Below are 24,734 nucleotides of genomic sequence, written 5' to 3'. Positions count from 1 at the left end.
TAGCACTTTTCAAGCCTCTTTTACAACCATGAGTACATTGTGATTTTAATGTGAGAAGCTTGTCATGTGAGTAGAGAAAAAAGGGAGAAAAATCTTGCTCAGATATGCTAAACTTGTCTGAATTACTAAATGTCAAAGCCTAGATTTTTCCACATTTCTTTTGACTTCATTCTTTCCTTTACCATGTTTAGCTTTTGCTATTTAAGAAAATTAAGTAAGATTAGTTGTGCTAGACATACATTTGGGAAGAGGCATTGAAAGCAGAGAGAACAAAAGCTAGCCAGCTGCAAGTAGTGATGTGAAGGCAAATAAAATTTAACAATTCCTTCTTCAGAAAGAAAGAGAAAAAAAATGACCTATGGCATTGGCCATTTTCTGTGATGTAAATACTCTCACTAGGACCAATTTCAAGTTACCAATATGAAGTCATTGAACAGATTGGAAAGAGATACGCAGTTGCATATTATAATATGGTAGGTTTACCACTCAGATACATTGAACATAAATAACCTCAATAGCACAGATAATAAAATAATTAGAAAGTGAGAACTTCTGAGGTTTTATTATTTATTCTGAGGTTTTATAAGTGTAAGTTTAAAGAATTTAATATTTAATAGTGGTTATGTTGAACAACAAGCTTACAAACTTCCTAACTATGTTAACAATTGGCTCAGTTAGAAAAAAACCAGCTGTAGCAAACCACTGTCAAATGTCTGAATTTTTGCAAACAAAGGTAATGGCACTGAGGACAGAAATTAAAGGACTTGTAGAAGATTTATTGAGAAAGATAATGTGTTCTACCTATTAGTAAACTTTGTAATTTTAACATGTTTGAAATTATTAAAATATAACACTGACTTCACAAGCAAGTAGAATTTTACTATATATCACTACCATAACAAAAAGCATTTTTAAGAAATTATATCTTTTCAATCTCCTAGAAACAAAACTCTTTGGTTCATATCTAAGATCTGGTGAGCATTCCCATAAATGAATTGCTAACTCATTTCAAATTAACACAATTTGTGAGTTGCTTTTATAAAAAGCTTCCACTGTTATCTGTGCCATTTTAATAAGTTAAATTACAACATGATGTCTGTTTTTGGTCATCAAGAGTTCCATAACCCAGCATCATCAAATCAAATAAATTCAGCAGTTTAAAGACCCAAGGTTGCCACCTATGATCATTACTACTAATTAGTATTTTCTGGCAGCTTCACCACAGTAAGCCTATATTTGTGTCCTAAAATAGACACTTAGCCTAAGATCATATATAAAAACTAAAATTCATTAACCTTAGGTTGCTTGGCAGACACCACTAAGTCACCCTAGAGAAAAATTTTATTCTCTGAGGTTAAACCAGTAAAACAGAATGAAATCTGGCCTATTAAGAAGTTGTCCAAGCCTACCTAAAGCCAGTCTTGTAAATACAAAACAAACAAAACCTCCAGACATCTGTACTTAAACATTTTATAATATTAATTAATGCAAAAATCCAGCCAGTTTTTCTTTTAAACAGTCCCTGGTACAAGAGTGCAGAGTCAGGAATTTCACCTCGATATTCCTTTCATTAGAAATCATTGAACATCCTGGTATACCTGAGCAAGTATACCTGAAACAACCAAAAACAACTGTTGCTTGGCTTTCCTCTGCCTTCCATATCCCCATCATCTTTTCCTCTCACCCCCAGCTGACCTTGCCTTCTCTTTCTTTCATAACTAGCACTGTATATGGACAATGGATTTATGTTGGGCTACTTTGAAACTGTGACCATTTTCAAAGTTCTTACTATCTCTAACAGAAGCTAGCTAATTATTAATGGTGAGGTAGAAAAGACCCATAAAGTATACAGAGTGTTATAATTTACAATTGTTAAACTAAGTTTGAAAAACAACCCTAGCAATGCAGACATACTTTCCCGTTCACTTAACTATAAAAGGTTTCATATTTATTGGAGGAAAAATAAAGTTATCACATTATTTATTTAAAAAAAACACACACATGATATTATATTTAATTTGTTTCATTTCTTAAGATAGAACTTTCATTTTTTTCTTATAGATTTCCTTGTTATTGCTTATAATGAAAAAAATTGTTAATTATAGCCACTATTAAAGCTTTGATTTTCATAAAACTTGTCCTCTAAAAGCAACATAATTAAAGCTTATAATCATCTTCCATTTGACATTTGACTTATTAATCCAACAGAGGCATCTGACATTTTCATCTGCTAAAACTTCTGAAGGTCATATATCAGATCTTTTCAAAGTCAAAATGATTTTGTTTGTATAAAACAATCATGTTCCCATGGTACTTAACAGTACTTTATATTTCACTAGCCAAATAAAAGAAAATGAAATAAAACAGCACATTCAAATCTCCACTTGTATGACACTTCTTCCAAACACTGACATAGTAATACACCAAAAGACTAGTAGCCTTTTTCGTTTTCCATGAAATAGTTAATAATTAAGGAACAAAGGAAATTACTCTAAACTACATTGGGTAGACTAATTCAAATACACTAGAAATTTTCTCATCTTCCAATAGATTTACATCTCAGTTGCAGATCCTCTGAAGGTAAGTACCATGACTCTTTACCTGGCTTTCATGGGAGCCAAACTCAATGTTGACTATAAAACATTACAATTGCACATTATTATGTGCTTTTTTTAATATACTGCTTGGCTTTACTTTAATTCTCAGAGTAATAGAGTTTATTATTGGGATTAAAACAGTAATAATAGTTAACATTAATAGAGTATTATGATATCCATAAAAAATTCTATTTCATATACAATATTTCTTCCAAAATCCACAACAATAACTCCAGAGATAAATCTTGGTACCAAATTTTGGTAGCCAATTTACAGATCAGAAATTGAGGCTGAAGATGCTTAAATAATTTATCAATGACAGAATTAGAATTAAAAAATAAAACAGCAAAATAAATAACCAATACCATAACACCAAAGCCTATTCTTGTATTCAATTTGCCATATTAAAACTAATCTCAAAAGCAGCATATACTTGGATATAACAACAAAAGCACAAGCAATAATAACAACAACAAAAAAAAAAACAGATAAATTGGACACTATCAAAATGTAAAACTTTTGTACTTAAAAAAAATCAAAAAAAGTGGAAAAATAATCCACAGACTAGGAGAAAAAAAAACTTTTTCAAATAAATATCTGATAAGAGACTTGTATATAAAGGACTCAAAAATCAATAATTAAAAAACAATCCCAATTTAAAATAAGCAAAAGACCTGAATAGACATTTGTCCAAAGAAGAAGATATACAACAAAAGGCCAACAAGTACATGAAATGATGCTCAATATCACTAGACATTAGAGAAATGCAAATCAAAACCACAATGAGATTCCACTTCATTCATAATAAAATGGCCTATAATAAAAAATAATAATAACAATAAGTGTGGCAAAGATGTGGAGAAAATTCTAACCCACATGCACTGCTGGTGGGAAAGTAAAATGATGCAGATATCCTGGAAAACAATTTTTAAATTCCTCAAAATAATAAGCATAAAGTTTGCTAAGAATCATCAATTTTACTCCTAGGTATAGACCCAAAAGAAATGTGTTACCCAAAAATGAAAATGTATGTCCATAAAAAAAACTTGTACTCTAATATTCATAATATTATTATTACGTGACAAAAATCGGAAAAGTCTAAATACATATCAACTAATGGATAAATAAAAGGGATATTTCAACAAATGGAATATTATTCTACAATAAAATGAAGGATGAGCTAAGTAGAGTGGCACACACCTATAATCCCAGCTACTTGAGAGGCTGAGCCAGAAGGAGCTCCAAGTTTAAGACCAGCCTGGGCAACGTAGAGAGACCAGACCCTGTTTCAAAAATAAAATTTAAATAGGCTAGATGGTTTTTTTCAGTGGTAGAGCACTTGTCCAGAATGCCTGAAGCCCTGAGTTCAATCCCCATCACTGCAAAAGAAAAGAACGATGCACTGATACATGTAATAATGAGGATGACCCTTGAAAACATTGCCCCAAGTGAAAGAAGTCAGTCACAAAAGAATACTTTATTCAATTTATGTGAAGTTTCCATAATAGGCAAATCCATAGAGACAGAGAGTATATTAGTAGTTGCTTAGGGAAGAGGTAGAGTGGGGCTCCAGAAATAGCTGCTAATGTATATGCAGTTTCTTCCTGGAGTGATTAAAGTGTTCCAAAGTTGACTATGGTGGTGGTGAACACAACTCTGGGGAACTTACTAAAAACTCATTGAAACTTATACTTGTAAATTGGCATGTGAATTACATCCCAATAAAGCTATAATTAAGAATAACTTTGATGTGGCTGTGTCACTGTAATATGCTGATTTTAAGTCCTTTGGGTATAAACCAAGGATTGGGATACCTGGGTCAAATGGTAGTTCCATTCCAAGTTATCTGAGGAAATTCCATACCACTTTCCATAATGGTTGCACCAATTTGCACTCCCACCAGCAGTGTATGAGTGTACCTTTTTCCCCACATCCTTGCCAACATTTATTGTTGCTTGTATTCTTTTTTTAATATTTATTTTTTAGTTTTCGGTAGACACAACATCTTTATTTTATTTTTATGTGGTGCTGAGGATCGAACCCAGTGCCTCACGCATGCCAGGCAAGCGCGCTACCGCTTGAGCCACATCCCCAGTTCCTGTTGTTTGTATTCTTGATAATTGCCATTCTGACTGGGATGAGATGAAATCTTAAGAGTAGTTCTGGATTGCATTTCTCTAATTGCTAAAAATGTTGAACATTTTTTCCATATATTTGTTGATTGGTTATATTTCTTCTGTGAGAACCAACCTAGGTGCCCTTCAACAGATGAATGTATAAAGAAAATATGGTATATGGAATGGAATATACCTCAGCCTTAAAGAAGAATGAAACTATGGCATTTGCTGGTAAATGAATGGAGAATATCATGCTAAGTGAAATTAGCCATTCCCACAAAAAACAAAGGCTGAATGTTTTCTCTGATATGCGGATGCTAATTCACAATAAGGACTGGAGGCTAGGGAAGAATAGAGTTACTTTACATTAGGTAGAGGGGAGTGAAGGGAGGGGAGGGGGTTTGGTAGAATGAATCAGACATTATTACCCTATGTACATATGTAACTATATTACCTGTGGGATTCTACATCATGTACAACCAGAAAGACGAGAAATTATACTCCATCTATATTTGATGTATCAAAGTGCATTTCACTGTCATATATAACTAATTAGAATTAAAAATAAGAATAACTTCACAAAGAAATCAATTGCCAGTGTTCATTTTGGAATTTTTCTAAATGTTTGATTCGATACTTCTAGAACTGGTAAAAAGAATTCTCTTTACAGTAACTTTGACACTCTAAGTCCTTTCAAATATGTTAATGCTTATGTGGCTACTGGAAAAGATTTAAGGCTATGTACAAAGCTCACGAGAGATTAAAGAATTGGTACCATGAAACATGAGTTGTGTAAGTGGTTTATTTCCTGATCCCCAGAAGCAAGGAATGTAACTTCCGTAACTATTATGAATTGAGGGGTAGTTAATGGTGATAGTATTCTAAAGAAACAAGGAATATGCAACATTGGCATTGAAGGCCACTTTGAACAGCCATGCCTAACTCATTCTATGACTTGGATTTAAGAGACTCAAGGAATTAGTGAAACAGTGATCAATGCTACCAAAAAACCCACCTCTCATGAAAGACAACAGAAGGTACAACCTTATGATTTATGGTCTCTTCTAGAAAAGCAGACTGAGTGTCTTTCCATGATGTGAGTTTGATTTTTAGTCTATTTGGGCATGAAGCCACTAACGAAAGCCACAAAACTGACTGTAGCTGGAACAACTGGCAAGACAGAATGATTAAATGCCCTATGAAATTGCTGCATCCTGTCTGAGTTCACTTTCAGGAGCTCTTTACTAACCAAGAAAGACAAGTGATACCATTGCTCTCTAATTTCTAATTTGTATTTCCATTGGCAATACAAAACATATTTGAAACCAAGAAAATAAGGAAGAAGGGAAATAGATTGGCCTTAAGATTTTACGGTAGAAATGCCACTGGGTAATAACTGGCAGGCATTTTTAAAAGCTTACAGAGGGAAACTTGTGTGACTGGCAGAACATCAGCACTGTTACTGTTAGTCTCATTCTAGAGGACAGTTTCAAGCATCCCTAGTGGAAGCTGAAAGGAAAAGAAGAAACATAAGTTCCATCTGTCTTCTACCTGAGGTAGGAACAAAACATACTTCACATGAGTGATAGAGCTTCCACATGATGCAGAGATTTAACTTTGCTGACATTTGCTTTATAATTACTCCATTTATTTGGCCTTGTTCCATCCCTTTTTCTAAAACTCTAAATCTTGTATTGAGGCTCTTTGTTCATCTAACTTGTCCAGACACCATTACTAGGACCCAAAATAAACACCACTGGAACTTCTCTGTCCCTTGGCAGAGAAAAACCCACTTCTTTTTCAAGCCATGATTGCATTCTGGAACTAACTCAACATCTGGTATTGAAGCTACTTCACTTTTCTCTTCAAAGGTGTTTCTCACACTGTGGAGATCATGTCTCTTTTGGGGAGAAATCCTCTGAAATTATCTGGAAAATGAAGTTAGGTATCTGATATAAGCTCAAGAGGCAAAACATATGCTAGACTTTCTCATGGCTTTCAACATCCAAGTGATTTAATGATCTCTTGCCATTTGTATTTTAAAAATCACTAATTATTAAGTCCTTTATGATACTTGTCATGCAGTACCTCAAGGCTGCTTTTCACAAACTTAAAAAATATTAAAAATACAATAATTCCAAGATAACTTGTTTGAAGATTTTCATTTATTTACTTATTTTGCTTGATGATTAAAATGGTCAAATGGAGGCTAGGAGCAACTTCAGAAATGATATAAGATAAATATGATTAAGAACTAATACTCCAAGGATAACAATGATACAGAGGATACATCAGAAGACAAAGTTGATGAGTTTATAAATTTGGTTGTAATAAAGATGGTCTCTCTAGGACGCTATTTGGAATCATCAAGCCATATGACCAATCAGTCAATTCTGGAATTTTTTTCATTTGTGTTAATCTCTCTTGCCCCACTTTGTGTATGTTCTTTGCTCTGTGATACCCTTGTATAACTGTTACCCAGGATTATTTTTCAGAAGGGTTTAAAGAACACCATGGCTTTTGGTTCAGGGTTCTCAGCTGTGGCTGATTTCCTATCTTCCAACTAAACATGGGATTTGATTAGTGATTGCATTTTAACCCTTTGTAGATTCTGCTGTGATTGTATCATCTTCTTGAAAAATTGCCGAGTGTTGCAAATTAAAGGTAAATTTATCATCTTCTTTCATTTCTTCCCCTTTCAGGAAAGAGAAAGGAAGGATATATATGGACACATTGCATGGTTCCAAACTTAAGTTTCAAATCCCTGTTTCTGAGTTGGAGGAGCAAAGCCATACTTTCATTATCTTAAAGTCTTGACATCACTGGGAGAGGCACCAATAATAAAGCTCCCCAGAGTTGTGGGTAAGGAGAGCAGCAATAACCTAATCCTTACCCAACCTTGCATCCTTCTGAATTCCAGAAAAAAATCAAGACACAGTCAGGGAATGGATATAGAAATTAGTCCAAGGCTTACCATAGAAGTGAAATGCTATTGCAAGAACCTTACTTTAAATCCCCCTCATTTAATCTTTATGTCTTCTTTTAATAAAAGCAATATATAGCTGAGTAAAGATCTATTTAAATAAAAACTAAATTGCTATATTTTTCAAGAGAAAAACATACAATAATGAATGACTGATTTGTTACTTTCTCCTAATAAGCAATCTAAGAATTCAAAATGGTCACCTTGGCAATCAGGTAACTAAAAACAAAAATCATAACACAAATTATGATGGTTTAGTGTAAATCGTTTTTATTGCCATTCAGGAAGGTTTTCTGACCTCAAAATGTCATGATCTCTTACTTCCATTTGTGCTTTAGGAAAATGAACTTTAAAGAAAACACTGAGCCAGATTCTCTTCCTCTTGAACTCTGCAGGAGCTCCCACTGGATAAAACCATTTATAATAAGGTGGTTCTTAATTTTTAAAAGGATTCTCCTATTGCCATCACCAGGCATGGCATTCTTTGGTTCACACAGGTCACACTGAAGAAAAATGCATGACTTCCTTGAGATAAAACCTGACCTCTATTTACAAGAAACCCCCAATGAGCCTATCTTCAGTCTAGGTTTAACCTCCCTCCCATGTGCACCATTCTGCACCATTCTGGGAGCTCTTCCACAGCTTGTTTATTCCTTTGTCCACCAATCCTCCATGCTACCCCCACCCATAACTATAAGGCTAAAAGGAGAAACACCTCATAGATCAATCTCTCTCTGTCTTTCTCTCCCCCCTCCCTCTCTCTCCAGGTCTGTCCCTTATACCTACCATAGAGCATGGTGCATAATTGTGATTCAGGTTTTTTTTTTTAAGTATTGGATCTATGTAACCACAGTATACTTTGTTTACAAATTCCCTCATAAAATGGAAATCTTTTTTTTTCTTCCCGGTATTGGAATGAAACTCAGGGACACTTTACGACTAAGTTACACCCCAGCTCTTTTTATTTTTTCACTTTTGAGAAAGAGTATCACTAAGTTGCCCAGGCTGGCTTCGAACATGTGATCCTCCTGCCTCAACCTCCCAAGTTGCTGTGATTACAGTTGTGTACCACCAAGCCTGGCAAGACTATATTCTTGAAGATAACATGGGTGTAATATTTATCTTCTTACTTCAATTGTCTTGTTCAGTGCCTTGGACAGACTAGAAACTGAATGAATTAAGTTTTTAATTTATTCTACAAACATGGTATGTGTATGCCCCATGTGAATATACACACTGCAAATAGGTGTTTTTTTGCCATTACTCCTGATCAAAGATGTTAAAAGTAAAAAAGAAATAAAAGTCAAAACATTTTTTAAGACTATAGTAAATGTGATACAAATGTGAGGTGGTCTCTACTTGGTCAGGGATCATTCTTTGATAACATTTACTCCCCTTTCATGAGTTGTAACTTAAAGTTCATAATCCTAATACTTCCCTCCAAGACTAATTCTCAATAAAATGTTTTCATATGTGACACTGTTCATTATTAATATGTGCCTCCTAATATTTGACCCTCATCCTATTATTAATAGATTTATACCAAAATTTCACTTCATTCTTCTCAAGAACAAATGGTCTCCTTTATTATGACCCTCCTTGATAGTTTCTGTATCATGTCACTTGACATTCTCTGTATTATCTACATTTTATTTATATACCATCATATATGAGATACACACAGTTTGATAAGTTTCACATTACTGTAACCTGGTATGTGTATGGAACTCTACAGTTTCAAAATACTTCCATATCTCATTCTGCTCCTGAAGACAGTTCTTGATTGTTAAACATGGAACTGTCTCCCATAAAACGTTTGTGACCTTATTTGAATATAGGATCTTTACAGAGTAATCAAGTTACAGTAAGGCCATCAGAGTTTGCCCTTGTCACCATGATGGCTACTTTTATAAAAAGAGGAAATTAAGACACAGATATGGGCGCACAGGGAGAACACCACGTGAAGATGAAGGCAGAGCTCAGGGTGATGCCTCTACAATTCACAGAATGATAAAGATTACCAGAGACCCCAAAAGCCAAGGGAAAGACATGAAACCGACTCTCCCTCACAGCCCTCAGAAGTAACCACATCTTCCACCACCTTGGTCTCAGATCTCCAGCCTGCTGAACTGCAGCATAACACATTTCTGTTGTTTAAACCACCCAGTTTATGGAACTTTGTTACAGCATCCCTAGCAAGTACAGTATATTGGTCCTAAGCAACATGGAAATTCCATGTTAGGACAATGCAGATGGGATAATCTGAATATTTAAGATATATAAAAATTTTTTAAAGCTGGGGATGAAAGTCAATGGCAAAGCAAAAGCTAAAATATGCAATTGGCAGAGGCCAAAATGATGTCCAAAAATCACAGAAGGTACAGGTATAGTTCATAGGAGAGGAGAATTACAATGAGACAAAAGAAATACTTTCTTAGAGCCTAAACAGAGAGTTGAAAACATGCCAACTACAAATGTGGGGCTGTGGCTGATATTAGTGTTTGCCATTTACTAAAAGTTACTCCATATTTGGCATTATTTGTTGGCACTTAAGACATGAAAAGTGATCACAGAGGGTAATGGGTAATTTTGTGTCAACCGTGAATATATTTGGGGATCAGATAACATTTAAATCAATGAATTCTGGATAAAGCAAATTTCCTTCCCTAATGTAGGCAAGCTTCATCCAATTTGCTGAAGGCCTAAAACAGACAAAAAAATTGGTCTACCCAAGCAAGAGAGAATTCTACAGCAGACTGCCTCTGAACCCAAACAGAAACATTAGCTTTCCCAGTTCTCTAGCTTGACAGCTAACCCTGCAAATTTTGGACTTGCCAGCATGCATAATCATATGAGCTAATTCCTTATAATAGATCATATATATTGAATATATTTATTTACTATAAGTTCTGTTTGTCTGGAGAATTCTGCCTAATGTCTTCATTGTTTAATCTCTACATTATATAAGTAAGCATGTCACTACAGCACACATGGGCAAAGCTCAGTTAACCGCCCATTTTTCCAGCACACCTGTTCACACAAGCTCTCATCACAGCTTAACAGAGTTGTACAACACCCAGACAATAGATAACAAGCTACAAGATGATACCATGATGGTTTTATAACATCTTATCATGCTTATACACTCTAAGGTGACATTGATCAAAAGACTTGCCATCAATTTAACACTCATCTATTCAAAAAGAAACAACATGCACAGCTTTTAGAAACTAACAGTATTACATACTTAGGCATGCAATTACCTATCACTTTCTTCTTTTGTGTAATAATTAAAATCTTAGTCTAAGCCTTTCATTCAGGTAAAAAATATATATACTCTTCTGAATCACTCTTGGCCTTTCACATCTATGAATAGAGGTACAGTGACAAGCTGAATTCATAGCACCTTGACCTGTGGCACAGGCAGCATAATTTCAAGGCACAGGGAAGTGCTGAGTTTTAGCAACTTCTACTATAATTACCTTGCCTGGTATGCCAGACAAACTTCAGACTAAATATTATCTCTTTCTCTCAAAACTAGATCACAGAGTAACTCTTCTCAAAAAATAGCAAGCAACAAACTAAATTTAAGTTAAAAGTCAACTTTTTGAGGTGCAACTAATGCAAGAAAATAAATCCAAATGCAATCATAGGAATATACATGAATATATGAATACACACACACTTTTTTATGTATTACTAAGTTTCTATATTACAATTTATTCCTAGGCCTTTTGACTGACAAGTTTGTTTTGATTTTGTTTTTTAATACCAATTGTAAAGGACACCTCAATTTCAGAAGTGTTACACTGTGAAAAACATAATTATGTAGGTCCAAGAAAATGGTTCATAAAATCATTTTAGAATAACTTTATTTTCACCTTTATTATAAGGGAGAAGTTAACTATATTTTCAAATTGGTGGAATAGTTATTGTCTTCTTGTTGTTGTTGTTGTTGTTGTTGTAGATAGACACAATATCTTTATTTATTATTTATGTGGTGCTGAGGATTGAACCCAGTGCCTCACACATGCAAGGCGGGTGCTCTACCACTGAGCTACAGCCCCAGCCCTAGTTATTGTCTTTTATGGTCACTTCTATTTGTATGTTCCATGGAATATTTCATTTGAAAACTAGGATTCACTAATAAAAGTAAGTATTGTTTTTCACAAAAACCATTATACTAGAAGAATCTAATATTTATCAAAACTCAAGAGAAGAACCATCTGTCAGGTGGCCCAGCCCCTTCCTTCAGCTCTAAGAAATAAAATAAATAGAAAAATGGATGACATGAATGATGAAGACTTAGTATCAGTGGTAATAGTGTAACACCAGAGAAAGGTAGGTGGACATATACAAAGCAATAACAGTGATTAAGTGCAAGGCATGCTTCTCTGGCCCTTCCAAGAACTAAGTCTTATGTTTTATTTAAATAATATTATTTATACTTATGGCAGTTTAAATGGAATAAATTTTAAAAGAATAAATTTCGGAGACAAGAAGTTTTCTAAATCAAACAAAGTGAAATTATGTAATTCAAGAATCCCATTCTAGATTTGGGGGCAATATGATATACTGGTTAAGAACAGAGATCTGGATTTAGACCCATCTAAATTCACATTCTGACTTCACAATAATTAACTGGGTGAGCTTTTATATAAATTCTTTAACCTCTCTGAACCACATATTTCCTACATGTAGAATGTATCTAGAATTGTTCAAAGAATTCATGGAGATAGTATGCATAATCCCTGGTTTGTAGAAAGTACGTAAGAAATGTTAGGAGGCAGTGGGAGGCAGAGCTGAAAGCTTCAGGAACCACTTAAGGGAAAATAGTCAATCCCTGTGACAAGTTGAATTATTTCTATTGTTAATTTACTGAAAAATGGCTAATTTTTACAACTTTCTGCCTTGAACTCTTAAGACTTGTAAAGAGGAATGCTGGGAGAGAAAGAAGGTTAATGGAACTGGGAGAAGATGGAAACCACTCCATACCCCACATTTTATGGTGCTTTTTGTTTTTGTTTTTCATTTTGTTGTGTTTTTGCTAGAATCCTGTATATAGATTTTACCTCTTCCCAGACTTTTTCCTCAAATCTGTTTTCTAATCTTTTACTAACGATCTAAGAAATGAAGAATCTATAAACACATTAATAATGGACAATCATTTCATTCTTGCTTTATTTGTTTTGTTTTCTTTTAAACTAAAACCATGGATCAGAATCTTCTGGAAGCTTTTATGAACTCTGTATCAAGTCCTGTCCTAGACTTTCCGAATCAGAAACATGAGGAAGAATTGAGGCCTTAATGACATACTGGTTCCTAGATTCTTGTAGGCAAAAAGAATCCAATTTTTCAACTGGAAAGTTGAAATTTTTTGAATAGATTCTGATTTAGTAGGTATACAGTAGAACTCAGGAATCTGCATATTTAACATAAAATATATACCATGTTATATTTGTATTATATTACATATATATATACATAAACTACATTGATATTTAGTATATGTTTTGAGCAGGTGATCAGCAGATAATAATTTCAGGAGCACTGAGCAAATACCATAGAAAATACTGTTAATTATGAAGTAAGAGCTCCTGACTTTAAGAGCCTAAGCATTTACTTCAAGAATTTATTTATCCCATTTCAAGCAAGTTATCCCTTTCCACAAAACAACTAAATTTCGAGCAAATTTTCATCAATGAAGACTTGGTAGCTCATTGTTTTTCTCTAATAATTTATACATGTCCACTAGCCCAGAATCTGACCCCATTCTACATTAGTGACTCAGTATGAACCAGGAAAGACAAAAGTCTTTCTACTTCCCTTCATGGCAGAAGAAACAATGGAATCACCAAAGCCTTGCATAAGTTCAAATAGTCTGAAATGTTACTAGGTTAATAATTCAGTGAACACAAAGACTGTGTCCAAGATTAAACCAAATATATGTTTCTAAATGAAATGAACTTATGTTTACATTTCATAAGAAATTTTTAATTTTTTCATAATACGGCAAACAATTTTTATTGTCAAAAAATAATATTGGTGACTTTGGAATAGCTCATTATATGAAATGTACTTTGCAGAGTAAACAATTTTATAAACCAAAATTTTTGGTTCCCTTCAAAAAGTGGACAAAGGTAAAAAACTATATCTGTGCATGATGGCTTTGTATTACAAAGGAAAAAAATGTATTGTTAAAAATATTTGTTTGAAAATTCTAGCAAAAGCAGAATAATTAGAATGTTTAATAAATTTTTATGTTTTTCTAAGTCTTTAAATCACTATATCCTTGGCAGGTATATGTACTCTAAATAAATACATACACACATGCATGTGTGCATAAGTGAATGAATGAATAACTAAAAAATCACATTTGTATTCCAAAGTAATTACTTTCACTTTAATGAGTTCATTTTATAGTGATTATCTTTCTGGCTAATAAAACTTCATTGCATAAAAACTTAGCTCTGGTATTACAGGGATTACTACCTCTGAGTTTCAATTTCAACAGTTTAATAAACTCAATATAGTGAATAAATTTTTAAATCCCATTATAGTTATGTCTTCTATGCACTGAATTAAATAATTTATGTAAATATCTAGTGCCTAACTGTACTACTAATGTTGGTCCAAGTTGGCTCCATAATCTAATTAATCCATGCGGGATTTATTTACTTTGATTCCTTTTGTTCACAACACACATATACTAACTATACATTGACTTTTATGGATAGAAGTCATAAATCTATCAGGCATCAGATGAAGAAATGTGAGTTTTTACATGTCAAATCTATCTTTGAGCTGAAAAGTAGAAGTCCTTTGGTAATAAGTATTTAGTCAATTTACTTATATTTTTGAGAAAAAAAAAGTATTCAGAGGTCCAAGACTTTTTTCAAATAACCATATTATTACCTGGATTTGAGCCATACATATAATTTCCTTTCTCATTTTAAAGAGATATAGAGTGTTTGCATAGGTCTCCACTCCCACACCAAGCCTTCTCCAGTTGAACTTCTTCACTCAATGAACACCATTTACCTTGTGGTTCAGATCAGCAAATCTAGATGTTCTTCTCTCTGCTTCCCCTTTCACCTCTAATCAATTGTCTTTCAGATCCATCCTTCTATCCTTACTGCCATTCTTTCAGGTTATCATTTCTTTTGCTGAAATGGTCCTATCACTCCCCTTCATAAATTTTGTGGCTTTTCCCTTACAATATGATAAATCTCAAACAAACCTTACCAAGCCTCTTACGATCTGGCCTTTGCTAGAGTTTCCAGACCCATCACCCACAAATTTCTGTCACTCATTTCAGGAAGAATTCAGGGACCTTCTCTGAATTCTTTAAAGTTGCCTTACTCTTCCTGCCATTCCTACACACTATCACTTGGTTCTGCATTTAAATTTTTGCTAACTCATCTCCACCCTCTTTGTCTGTATAACTCCTACCAAATACCATCCTTCAGTGTGATGCAAGAGATATTTCCTCCAACAAAACCTTGGCAATTCTTAGTCAGGATTAGGTCCGCTTGCTGAGGGTTTCTATAAGCTTGAGATTCTGGGTGTGAGAGAATTTGTCGCATAAAGACAACAGCAATTTCTTTCCTATCCACCTCTCCCTTCTTAATGCCTTGCATGGAATATAGAAGGTAGTGAATAAATGAATGAGAGCATCCCCCAAGTTGTCCCCGAATCATGTGTACAAAGGAACTCTGCTCTGACTCAGCTCCTTTGGGAAAATATCTGAGTATGGCTTCAGGACTGAAAATCCTAACAGTCCTAGACAGCAAAAATCTTCAGACCATTTCCTTACATTATGAGCAAGAAATTAGTAAATATATTGTCTCTCAAAGACTGAGCAATGAGGGTCACAAAGAAGATGATGGAATAATTGCTGTATTAAAATTTTGCTCATAGTTCTGCTCCCTCTTCTTTTATCAAAATGATGCCTCTGTTGCATTGTTGATGTTGTCATCAGTGTGTAATATACATACGTCTCTAACATTGGTGGTGGAATCATTCTTACCACACACACAAAAAAAAATTATTAAATCATTTTATATGAGAGTCCTAAAACTGTATGAATATTACACTAAACAATTTGGAGAAGACCCTAGCATTCAGGACTTTACAATTTAAAATAATTATTGATGTCAAAAGATAGTAATAGCGTGCTGCACAGAGAGCAAATTTGAAAAGCCTTACAACTTGGATACAGTTGTGAAAATCAGATCTTTCCAAGCTCTGTAGGGATATAATTCTCTTCATCAAACTGTCTAAAATTAAATTGAATTTGTGTAGGCTTCTTGCTAAAGGTACCCAAGCTCTTTGCTGACACAAAGCTTTATAGTAAAACTACTTGGTAATGATGATTTCTCACTGAAACAACTACATGGTACACTCATTCTAAGAAGCTAAAGAGAAGCAACTGAAATATTTATAAAGTACTTGATATATTTATAAAGTAACCTATCTGTCAGTGTCCCCAAACAACCAAACCTCTATTATAATCTGTTTTCCCATTTTGACCTCATTGTATCGTAGGGATTTTGATCCAGGGAAATGCCCTACACAAGATGCGTCAGGAATCATTGGATTAAAATGGCCAAAATTGCCGTTGAGTCAGAGGTGTTTTTAAAGTCTTGACAAACAACATATAACCCCATGCTAAATGGTTAACACCCTTCCCTGATGGTTTGGCAATCCTATACTTACATTATAGCTCTATCGTACTGAAATTACAGGTTCTTACTAAAGGACACTAACAATAATAATATATTTTATAGCAGTGTTCATTCAAGGACCTTCTAAAACAAGTTTCAACATTTATGTATTGAATATTATCACACTAAGTCTTACTTCCTCCCATAAAACATAAAGAACAACAAAACAAAAAAAACAACCTGTAAAACCATGTTTTCCCTTGCGTTATGAACAGGCTCTGATGGATATTTTGATTACCACATCAAACATAAAATATTGATGAAGCAGTTAAGAAAAATAGATTCCACTGCTCTCTTTAGCAAGGAATTAAATATTAAAAACCAGCTGGGCAAGGTGGTACCTACCTGTAATCCCAATGGCTCAGAAAGCTGAGGCAGTAGGATCACAAGTTCAAAGCCAGCTTTAGTAACATAGGGAGGCCCTAAGCAATTTAGTAAGACCCTGTCTCAAAATAAACTGGGCTGAGGATGTGGCTCAGTAGTCAAACACCCCTAGGCTTAAGCCCTGGTACCAAACTGAACAAAACAAAACAACACTAGATTGTATGCTGCGTGTTCTAAGTATATAAAAACATTCACTGGAATACACTTGAAACCAAGGGGTAATTGCTAAAACTTGTAAAATTAACTAAAAGGAACAATCATATATAACTATATGTTTACATACAGATGCTTCTTAGATATACCTATATATAATTACAATTTTACTTAGACTGTGTAGAGAAGGTATTTTAGAATTCTAAGTTAAACCAACCAAAATTGACATGTATTCCAAGTTGAAAAAATCTGAGCTGTGTAATAACAACATGGTCAGCAAAGGAAAGATGGATAGAAAGAAATACTGAGGCACTGATGTAGAGTCAACATTTGGGAGTGTTTGGGCAACATTGATGAAAACAGAGGGACCCCTATCTCAGAGATGGAAACTTGGAACAGTCTTCTTTGGAATGGCATTTGCCCACACTCATGGATGCATGGTATTTAGGTCCCCTTGGTGCTTTACATCACAATACCAATTATCCATCTCATATTGGCCTTGGTTTTATGATTTTTTTTTTATTCAGATAGCCTAACCCTATTAGAGTCAAACCTGCAATAATGCATGAGTATTGGTCAGAACCAGACTAGACTCTCACTTGAGTAGCCAACTGATTTTCCTTGGCAACATTGTTATAAACACCCCCCAAAAATTGCAAAAAGATTCATGACACAGCCATAATTAGAGTTTTATTCATGTATTATAACAGAAATAAAATGTCAATATAAAATAATTATAATGGAGGTTTTTACTATGTGCCTTAATTTATATAATTTATTTTGATCTGCTTCAAAAATTATGCTCTATGAATTTTTTTACATTTATATAATTATACTTTCATTGCTCAAAGCACTTATATTTCCCTTCTGTAAGAATTGTCTTTAAAGTTTGAAATACATTTTTTGAAAGACAATATCCAAACTTAGGTAGTACTTGACTGTTAACAAAGTGAATTATGATGAAAACTTTGATTTTAAGTTATAGCCAAAAGTCTTGTAAAAACTAAACTAAGTGACCAGTCTGGGAAATATGATCTTTAATCAAACACAAGCTGGATAATAATCATAAAGAATCAAAGTTAATATATACTTATGAAAATAAATTTATATATTATTTTTAAAGATAATTTCATAATAAAAGATGCAAAAAATATTTTGATCAAAGGCAAAATGCTTAGGAGTGTCATTTTCACTGTTAGCCACCACACCCATTCTGATAATTCTAGTGTGTCTGTTTTTAAATTTCTCATTGTTTTCTGTTTAATAACTACTAAAATGTCTTAAAGTTTTTACTATTAGCCTGAATCTTATAATATGCAATTCTTTGTGAATATCTATCTTAGATGCCACTTTTCAATCTGGCTTGAGATTTATCTGTAGAATTTATGGAAGGCCCTGGTACCCAGTCTTTGGACTTGGACACTTGGCTTCTGTAGGACTCCCACAAGTCAAGCAGATTTATTTAGGTATGGATACCATAACCAGAATTTGCATTACGTCATCCAACACATGGTTTGATGCACATTATGACAACTAAACAGAATATGGGAAATTCATGGAATGGAGAAAGAGAGAAGAAAAAACTGAATAATTATAATAAATGTTATAAGAAAATGTAACTTGAAAAACTGCTCAAAATCAGAAAACATAACCTCTGTAGGTGAACATTAATAAATTGATCCCACTAGGATATGAATCCAATTCTATGAAAGTACATCACCTCCATTTATAAACATCTTTCTTCATGAATGTTGTTTTCATAAAAGCTTCAACTTAGTGAACTAATTTCCCATAATATTCATAAACTGCTTGAATTTTTGTGATAAAAATCTCTTTTATATTATGCATTATGACAGTTCTAATATCTTTCAAATTTTGTATTTGATGTGAAATCCTTGCAAAATTAAGAAAATAGATTTTTCTCAAACATTTTTGGTTTTCCAATGACAAACTCTAGATAATTAAATATTTAATAAAATCTATAACCAGACCATAATATTTGTATACTTTTATGACTCTGAAGTCAATGGGATCATATTCAGAATGCTCAATTCTAAGGGACTGAAGAAGATATGATATGAGTATATGGCTTTTTTCCTAAATACCTGGTAAGGCCATGTTCAATGGGATTTTTTCCTAAGTTAAATTCTCAAATAGGCTCATTCATTGCACATACAGACTGTTAGTCACAAAATTATGCTCAAGAGGATGAAATGACCATCTTATACAAACAAAGCACACTGTGCTATAAAAAATGTCAAAATGTGGTAAATAATAACAATAATAATATTACTCATAGCAGCTAACATTTAGTAAGCTAAACACATTTATTTTCTCAAAAGATTAATCCCTATTAATCTTCAAATTTTAAAGGTCAAGTCATACATACACAGAAATGTTAAGGGACTTGTCTCAAGTCACAAAGTTACAAAGCAGTAGAGTCTGAATCTAAACTATATGAATCCAAAATCTACCACCCTTGACCACTAAGCAATACTGCTTACCCCAATGCAGAAAATAAGTTTCTACCCTTATAGTCCATAGGAAGTTTATAATCACTGGTACTTTAGGTGATTGTCAATTCCTATAAATGATAGGAACTTAATTTTTAAAAATACACCTATTCTTAGAGGAACTTATTATGAAATAGTTTAAAGAACAGAAATGAGTAGCTTTTAACAAATTTAGTACTCATTATAATACATTTTCTTTCCAAATCAATTTAAGAGCATTTCCCAAACTATACTAAAATGTATTAGGTAATCTGCAAAAGTAAAATTAAAAAAAAATACTTTGTAGATGACTAATTTTGAAGTTCTTTCTTACTTAGAAGTAGCCCTGGGAAACTGGGTCTGGTGACACATGCCTGTAATCCCAGTGGGTTGGAAAGCTGAGGCAGGAGAATCAAGAGTTCAAAGCCAGCCTCAGCAACTTAGCAGAGCCCTAAGCAATTTAGGGAGACTATCTCTAAATAAAATATAAAAAGGTCTGGGAATGCAGCTCAATGGTTAAGCCCCCTGGTTTTAATCCCTGATATCATAAAAAGAAAAGAAATAGCCATGAGATACTCCTTCTCCTAAAAGCTGCCTTTTGACTGATTAGCTTTATGTTCCTCAAAGTGTTCTAATAAAAAGGCTATAAATTATGCCAATTAATATTGTGATTTTGTAAGTAGTAGGAAAATTGATCAACAGATAAGCCAGTTTTATAAATAAAGTAACAAAAGGCTCTCGAAATGTCAATACAAAAAGTAATTGCAAGCCTGGGGTGGTGGCACAAGTCTGCAATCCCAGCTACTCAGATGGCTGAGGCAGGAAGATGTTAAGTTCAAAGCCAGCCTGAGAAACTTAGATTCTGTCTCAGAATAAAAGTTAAGAAAGGTCTGGGGATGTAGCTTAGCAGTAAAGCAATGGGCTCAATCCCCAGATGTGTGGTGGGCAGGTAATAGTGAAGAATAAGTAATTCCAAAGAGTAAAGTCCTTCTCTCCCCAACACAGGGGAGGAGTCTCCTTCAGTGGCCAATGAACTCTTCTTAACACCTGAGTTCCAGGCTCATTGTACATACAGAGAATTGAACGTTAGAGAGATGTGAAAGCTGAATATCTTCCCCTCCACACACACACGTATATAGGCATATTTATAATATGTTTGACTTTTCTGATACTTCACTAGGCTGATTCATTGGAGAATTATGAGTCAAGTAAAGGTCCCATGAGAACTATACCTATTCATTGATTCATACAAGTATAACAGGAACAAGGTAGATGTGGTATCCAAAGAACACTTCAAATATGAAATGCTACATTTAATTACACTTTGCTTAAGACTCTGAACTATTTTTAAAAACCTCATTAGATGAAGTTTGCAAGCTTTTATTGCACATCACATGCAAAGTAGAACAAGAGTACAGTTTATTAAATGCCAGTTGCACATAACTTCAGTACCTATACCCAATGCTTCACATTTCCATGACTGTTCTGACCTCCCTTAAAAGTCCATCGTTCATCGTGTTCATGCTTAAGATAAATACTTTGACAGATTTGTTTTCATTCTTAAAAAGAAAAATAATGAAATTGTGGCAAGTACTTGTTAGACTTACTCAGTATCATAACAATAAAAACTTTAGGCACATAATTCACACTTTCTCTATCCCGTTTTTTCCCCCAAATTCAGCTAACAAATGTTTTCTGACCTGTAGTACGTGTGCCAAGAAGAAAAGTTTCCAAGGCATGAAAGGGGAAAACAAAGAACAAACTTACGAATTTATTACTAACAACTTTATAAATTTCTCAAAAAAATTAAAAATCAAATCAATTGCACCTTAGCATATTTGATTCTTGGGAGTCTGACTCTCAGTGACAAGTAGATTTTGCTCTCTATTCAAACACTTGGCTTCAGCTTATTCTTTTTTCTCTTAATGAAATTTTATTCCACAATATCCATGTTTTCTTTCAAAACAATGAATGATAGTGCATCTCTTTAAAAAAATATTCCTCTTTCCCCCAAAACTCTGCCCATATTCACTCCCTCTTCCTTTCATGGGCACGTGTCCTTCCAAAGATCCGCTGGACACCCTCTCACCTGAAAAAAAGTTTGGAGATGACGCTGGCCTTTTCCAGAGGCGACTTCTGCATGGTCTCTGGGGCACTGAGGACCCTGCCAGGGCAGGCTGGGCTCGAGCTCCTAATGCCAAACGCCCTACTTCTCTCGGTGCCTGCCGCTCACCCCTTTTTCTCTGACTCGCTGATGTCACTTGCTTTCAACTCCCGCTCACCCACCCCTCTCCCACACACCTCCCCTTTCCTTTCGTTCCTTCCCCCGCCTCCACTGCCCAGGTTAAAAGCCCTGCGCGGCATAGTCCAGCCCCAAATTTGCTCCTGTGGCTTTCTCCACCCCCTCCGCACCTAGATCGCTCCTTCCTTCTGGCCTCCTTCCCTCCCTCCTGCCCCGATCCTCCCTTTCCCGATTCTGATTCCCAGCCTTCCCGTGTCCCGCGGTCCTGTCGTGCGGTTCTTCCAGATTTGTGTCCCTACCGTCCAGCCCCAGCCCTCCCACAGGTGGGAGACAATCGTAGCGTTCTCCAGGTCCCGTCCACGACACTCGAGGATAGGAGCACCGGCTCGAGCAGAACCAGCCCCGGCTGGAGCCTCAGGGACTCTCCTACGCACCAGGTTCTTCAGGACCCAGGACTTGGGACCCGCAGCCGCCCTCTTCCCGGAGTCTTCTTCCTCCTCTTTCCTGAGATCCTAACCTGGTTCGTGTTACATTTGCAAGGTGCATTTTGAAAAGGGAATGAAAATATGCCCCTCCTGTATCAAAATACAGCCTTAGAGAGCTGGAAAGTTCTGCGGCAATGTCTGATGCGCTTCCTCTGAGCTTCCTTTGCGTGTCAGAGGGAAGAACCAAGCTTTGTTAATTTCAGGCGTAGGTGAACTCCAAGTGTGGCAAAGACGCCTTATAAGTCGTATTTGCATATTTTTAAAAAATCTGCAAAAGGTAAGAGGAGATATTTCTTTGCCCATTACTTGCCCAGGATTTGTTCGTGGTCTGTCGCAAGTACTTCAGCAGAGCTGTGTTTTTTAGGCGGCTTTGTGTGTCTTAGAGACAATGACAAGCGGACAGTGTGTAAACTAACCCGCCCTCCTATAGATTTCCTAGTCTTGGCCTGCAAAACATCTTAACTAATACACTGAAAGGAATCCAGTCTTTGAAGCAAAGTAGTGTGTTCACTTTGACCTGACTGGGGCGGCCGGGGAGGAAAAAAAAAAAAAGCTGTCTTGAACTCTCTGAGGGCATTTAGGCTTTCCTGGGCAGGCAGTCATCTGGGTGCCTTCTTTCCAAGTTTTCAGTGTGAGGACTGTGTGCCTGGCTGCTGGTTTTGTTTTTTTTTTTGTTTTGTTTTTTTTTTTTTAAAGAGACAGGCCTTGAATTCCTGAACCCTATTGTGTAAAAGCAAATGTACATTGAGTTTGAATTGAAAATTTCAAACAGAAGTAAAAATTTTGGCCTGATCATTTAAAGGCAAGAGTGTTTTTCTTGTGAATTATCTTATTGTTGACTTGTAATCACCCAAATATAGTACATATAAAACATGTATTCCATAATGCTACAAAGAGGAGAACATGCATTAAATTAAATAAATGTGTCCAGCAAGTTTTTATCTCTCTGTTTTATTTTTCAATGTCATCATTTTTCCTTATCTTAAAGTAAGTTTTAGAAACATTTTAATTTTATTATCTTAATTATAATAGGAAAAGAAGAGTGAAGATATAAAACAAATTGTATAAAGTTAGAGACCAGGAAAAAGCTTCAGTGTTTCTAACTCATAATCCCTTGCTTCAAATCCTGTGCCCACATTTTTTCTTCTCCAGCATGACAAAAATTGAGGCTCTATCTTCACTATTGACTTTTCCCAGGTATGTGATTGAACTCACTCCATCTACTCTCCACCCCCACTGTTTGCTTTATAACTGCTAGTGTGACCCATCAAATATAAAACACACATTTTGAAATAAATTGCTAATCAGTTCCTCTTTGTTATCAACAAGCATGTGACAACAAAGAGATTAAGAATTAAGTTCCAAAGATTATAGAAGCTGACTAAGAGCTATGACTCAAGGAGACCCCACATATTTGTCAAGTAATCTCAAGAATAAATAAAATAGTGACAAGTTCTTACTATCTGCCAGGCATCATTTATATAAACCTTAAGACAACCATATAAATATGCGTTATTATCCCCAGTTTTCAATTCAAGAAACATATAAGAGAAGTTTAGTAAATGCCTACAACAGTAGAGTCAAGATTCAAACTCAGGTCTGACTCCAAACCATCTCTTCTATCAGTAATTTATTTCTAATCAAACAATCCTTCCTGTATTTATATATTTATATATTGTCACTTAGACCAGCCCATTTTTTTCTGCCCACATTAGTTTTATGAAGTCAAAACTCTAGCCCTGTTCAGCAATGAGACAGGAAAGCAGAAATCTCAAATTAATTAGTCACTGGAGTTACATATTTTTGATGAATGACATTTAACTATAATATTTTATTTTAAGCATGTACATACATACATGCATAGAAAGACCCTAGGTTTTTATCACAAAGTATCCCAGTCTTAAGTTTGTTTGGTCAGAAAAAGACTTCACCATTCAGAACTTTAACATTACTAGAAGACCTGTCCAAATGAACTAATTGAGATATGATACTCAGGATTTGCATCTAGGAACATACCTAATGTGGTAATGCAAATGTATGTACCAGAAAAGTATTCAAATAGGGCTGAAGGTCATGACTGAAATCCTAAACGTGGATCTCAGAGGAAATCAATAGGCCAGGTGAGGGTGGATGGTGGTAATAAGAAACAGAGAAATTCTTCTTTCCAAGTTACTCAAGTGCCAGCTCATATCATTTTATAACAATATTATAATAGCTTCCATTTGTTGGAAATTTGCCATATATGCTTGGCACAATGACAAATACACAGCATGATTTTCCTCTTTTAATCTTTATAAAACCTTTGTGGAACAGGTATTTTTGTTATCTATATACTGCAGATAAAGAGACTGAGGTACAAGAAGTTTATTAATTTTCCCAAGCAAGTTTCAGAGAATATAATGACAGAAGAAACTGGGGTTTGAACCTAGTTGATTGCCTGAGCACAAGCATTTAATGACTACATACATTTCTACAGAATTTCCTAATGCTTTAGGCAGCACTGACTTTAAATATACAAGAGTGAGAGGCCACGTGTTTGACATCATTTTAAAGTT

At 34.7% G+C, this 24,734-nt stretch overlaps 1 protein-coding gene across 3 annotated transcripts in view; it reads right to left on the bottom strand.

The window, feature by feature from the left end:
- Positions 1 to 22,700, bottom strand: part of Cftr (CF transmembrane conductance regulator) — a 161,014-nt gene extending 138,314 nt beyond the window's left edge. For 2 of the 3 annotated variants that reach the window (XM_048786029.1, XM_048786030.1), the window contains exon 1: positions 21,542 to 21,733. In XM_048786029.1, the coding sequence (XP_048641986.1) occupies positions 21,542 to 21,594 (53 nt within the window). In that variant the 5' untranslated portion in view covers positions 21,595 to 21,733. Of the gene's footprint in view, positions 1 to 21,541; positions 21,734 to 22,128 lie in introns of those variants that run through there. The other variant, XM_048786031.1, reaches the window with a different exon arrangement.
- Positions 22,701 to 24,734: the final 2,034 nt, after the last annotated feature.

This window comes from Marmota marmota, unplaced genomic scaffold (genome assembly GCF_001458135.2).
Source record: "Marmota marmota marmota unplaced genomic scaffold, marMar, whole genome shotgun sequence".
Taxonomy (NCBI): Eukaryota; Metazoa; Chordata; class Mammalia; order Rodentia; family Sciuridae; genus Marmota; species Marmota marmota.
This window is presented reverse-complemented; position numbering and strand designations above follow the sequence as displayed.